Here is a 2,510-nt window from a genome sequence, read left to right on the forward strand (position 1 = left end):
AGCGACAAAATCTCAACCGGATGATTCTAAACCATGCAGGAGTGTGTTCTCGTGAAATTTGCACTACTCTGCATTTCCTGAGATCTCAGCAGAAGAAGCATCATGCTTACCTAGGCACTGTGGGCAGAAGGTTAAGTATATTTAAAGCTGGACTGCAGGAAAGACAAAAACATACCCTTACATTGAGGCTCCCCACTGCACTGCACAAGGTTCAATTCTCAATTATGTCTGGGGTACCAGAATCCCTCATTCCTGCAGGATCCCTCCAGGCTTTTCTCTAAGACGTTCCTTCAGTCTCAAGCTAACTGACATCATCATGTACAATGCAGGACCAATGGCCCATACAGTGTACGTGAGGACGCAGAGGGACCGCCCACAACATCAGGGAGAAGAGCGCCAGATGATGAGGGAACAAGGGGTAAGGTAAGTAGAAGGCCTTTTTCTGGTACCCCCCAGCATAACCTGGCATTTAACCCTTGAGGTGCAGGAGGTGTGCCCCACAACAAGGGTGTTTTTCTCCTTTTCGCAGAGTTCAGCTTTAACACAGTTTTCCCTATAGTTCTTCTTTTTGCAGCTTTTTGGCATGGGGGGTGGGGAGCACTTTAAGCAAGGGACCTTGTGTCTTCAGTAGAAGGTCTGCTTTAAGCCTTCAGCACCAGGTGGGTGGGAATGTAGGACACATGGCCAGTGGAAAGCCAAGTATCATAGCTCTTCCATTGCAACATTGGATAGCATTTGTGGAGGGTAATGGGTGTCCCTTTTTGGGCACCCCTGGACACCTGTATGGTATCTCCCCTCCACCTCTATAAAAAGCCATGAGCCCTGGTGCAGCACTCGTCGTCTCACATACAAGCATAGAGCTCTGACCACTTACCTGTCCCTCTCCCAGGAAGTCCAGCTTCTCATACTGCTTGGCCCGAGACTTCACCTCTATCCCCTTTGTACCCAGAGTCTCCATCTTCCCAGCTCTACCTCCACCTGACTGACAAGTTCTGCATTTAACAGCAGGCTCCGCCCCCTGCTCTACTTCCGCCCGAGACACGAGCGACGTGCACAGCGCCGCGGACACAAGAGGACCAGAGTAATAGCCATGTTTGTGGTGATCTTTCCATTGCCTGACGTTTTATTTTCTGTCCACGAAAACATGTCTGACAGTAGAGATTTCCAGACACCTGAATAGAGGACAGAGCCATAGCTGATAAGCAGTTTGATGTTCTCTCTAGTGTGCAGAGTTGTGTTAGATGACAGGGACACTTCCGGGCAGCAGACACATGTGCGGCTGTGAGAAGCAGCTGCCGTTGCTATGGTTACAAACGGTTGACTGATGATCTTTTGTATCACTAGCTGCTCTCCCACATTCTACTAAACAACTGATCAGACATTCCATTTATCATTGTTTGTATTCAATTCACTTCCAGAGGGTTTCCCCAATCCCCAGAATATGCGCCTGGTCACTTTATTAGTGTTTATGTACACAGCCATACACTAAAATGTCTGTTCAAACATGTACAGGACATGGACAAATTAAGCTGGGAATACATAGAAACATAGTGACATATATCATGCATGCGGCTTTAATTAATATATTGATATTTATTTACACAGCAGGTAGCAAGATTCTGCATTAAAAAAAAAACTGTACATAATGGCCATTGAAGTGTTTATGTAAATAAACATTTACAGGGTTATTCTCACAGCTGCCGAAGACAGCTGAGTGAATAACCAAGCTGAAGTGAACAGAGCCGAACGACGTTCGGCTATTCACGCTGGCTCAATACGGCTGATTTCAGCCATACATCGGCTGCCTTCGGTCAGCCAAACATGCTCTGCTTCTCTGACTTCGACTCAGCCGATCCAACATCTCGTTCGCTGCCGTTTGCCCCTATTCTCATAGGAGCCGAACAGCAGTAAGTGAATAGCGAAATGCCGCTGAACGGCATTCGGCTGGCTATTCTGCTCGGTACCTCCGAGGTGCCGAGCAGAATATAAAAATAAGTGAAAAGAATGACAAAAAAAAGGTTAATTATTTTAAAAATGAAAATAAATAGAATTTAAAAAAAAGAAAAATATTTTAAAGAAAATATAAAACAATTGGGCGGAGCTAGCAGTGACAGCTAGCTCTGCTCAACTGTTTCCTATTGGCCGGCACCTGCCGGAGTCTTCTAGCACAGTGGCTCTCAACATGTGTAACCTCGGGACCCACATTTGTCCTCGGTCATTAAGTTGCGACCCAAGTTGCACTGCAATGTTCCATGTTTCGGTACTGCGATTTCCGGTGCAGGCGATCGAACTATGGAGGTGGGAGGTGCGTTTGGGTTGCCATTACGGAAACTGGAGTGTATCCTCATCCTGGGGTCCAGTGTGTGCTGCTGTGCTGTGATGGAGCTTCATCCATATGTGTATTGCTTGTAAAGCTCCCTTGCTTTAGAGGTGCCTGTAGAGGTGCCAGGAGCCAGAATGTGAAGAGCTGTAAGCAATGCACGTATGGATGGAGCTCCCTCGTGGCTATA

At 46.9% G+C, this 2,510-nt stretch overlaps 1 protein-coding gene across 1 annotated transcript in view; it reads right to left on the bottom strand.

Moving 5' to 3' along the window:
- The window catches only part of CDK7 (cyclin dependent kinase 7), a 26,856-nt gene extending 25,826 nt beyond the window's left edge, over positions 1-1,030 (bottom strand). The window contains exon 1 of the mRNA XM_018569173.1: positions 875-1,030. Within this exon, the coding sequence (XP_018424675.1) occupies positions 875-958 (84 nt within the window). The 5' untranslated portion in view covers positions 959-1,030. The remainder of the gene's footprint in view (positions 1-874) is intronic.
- Between the last annotated feature and the right edge of the window lie 1,480 nt (positions 1,031-2,510).

This window comes from Nanorana parkeri, unplaced genomic scaffold (assembly GCF_000935625.1).
Source record: "Nanorana parkeri isolate BGI_ZX_2015 unplaced genomic scaffold, ASM93562v1 scaffold34, whole genome shotgun sequence".
In the NCBI taxonomy this organism is placed as follows: Eukaryota; Metazoa; Chordata; class Amphibia; order Anura; family Dicroglossidae; genus Nanorana; species Nanorana parkeri.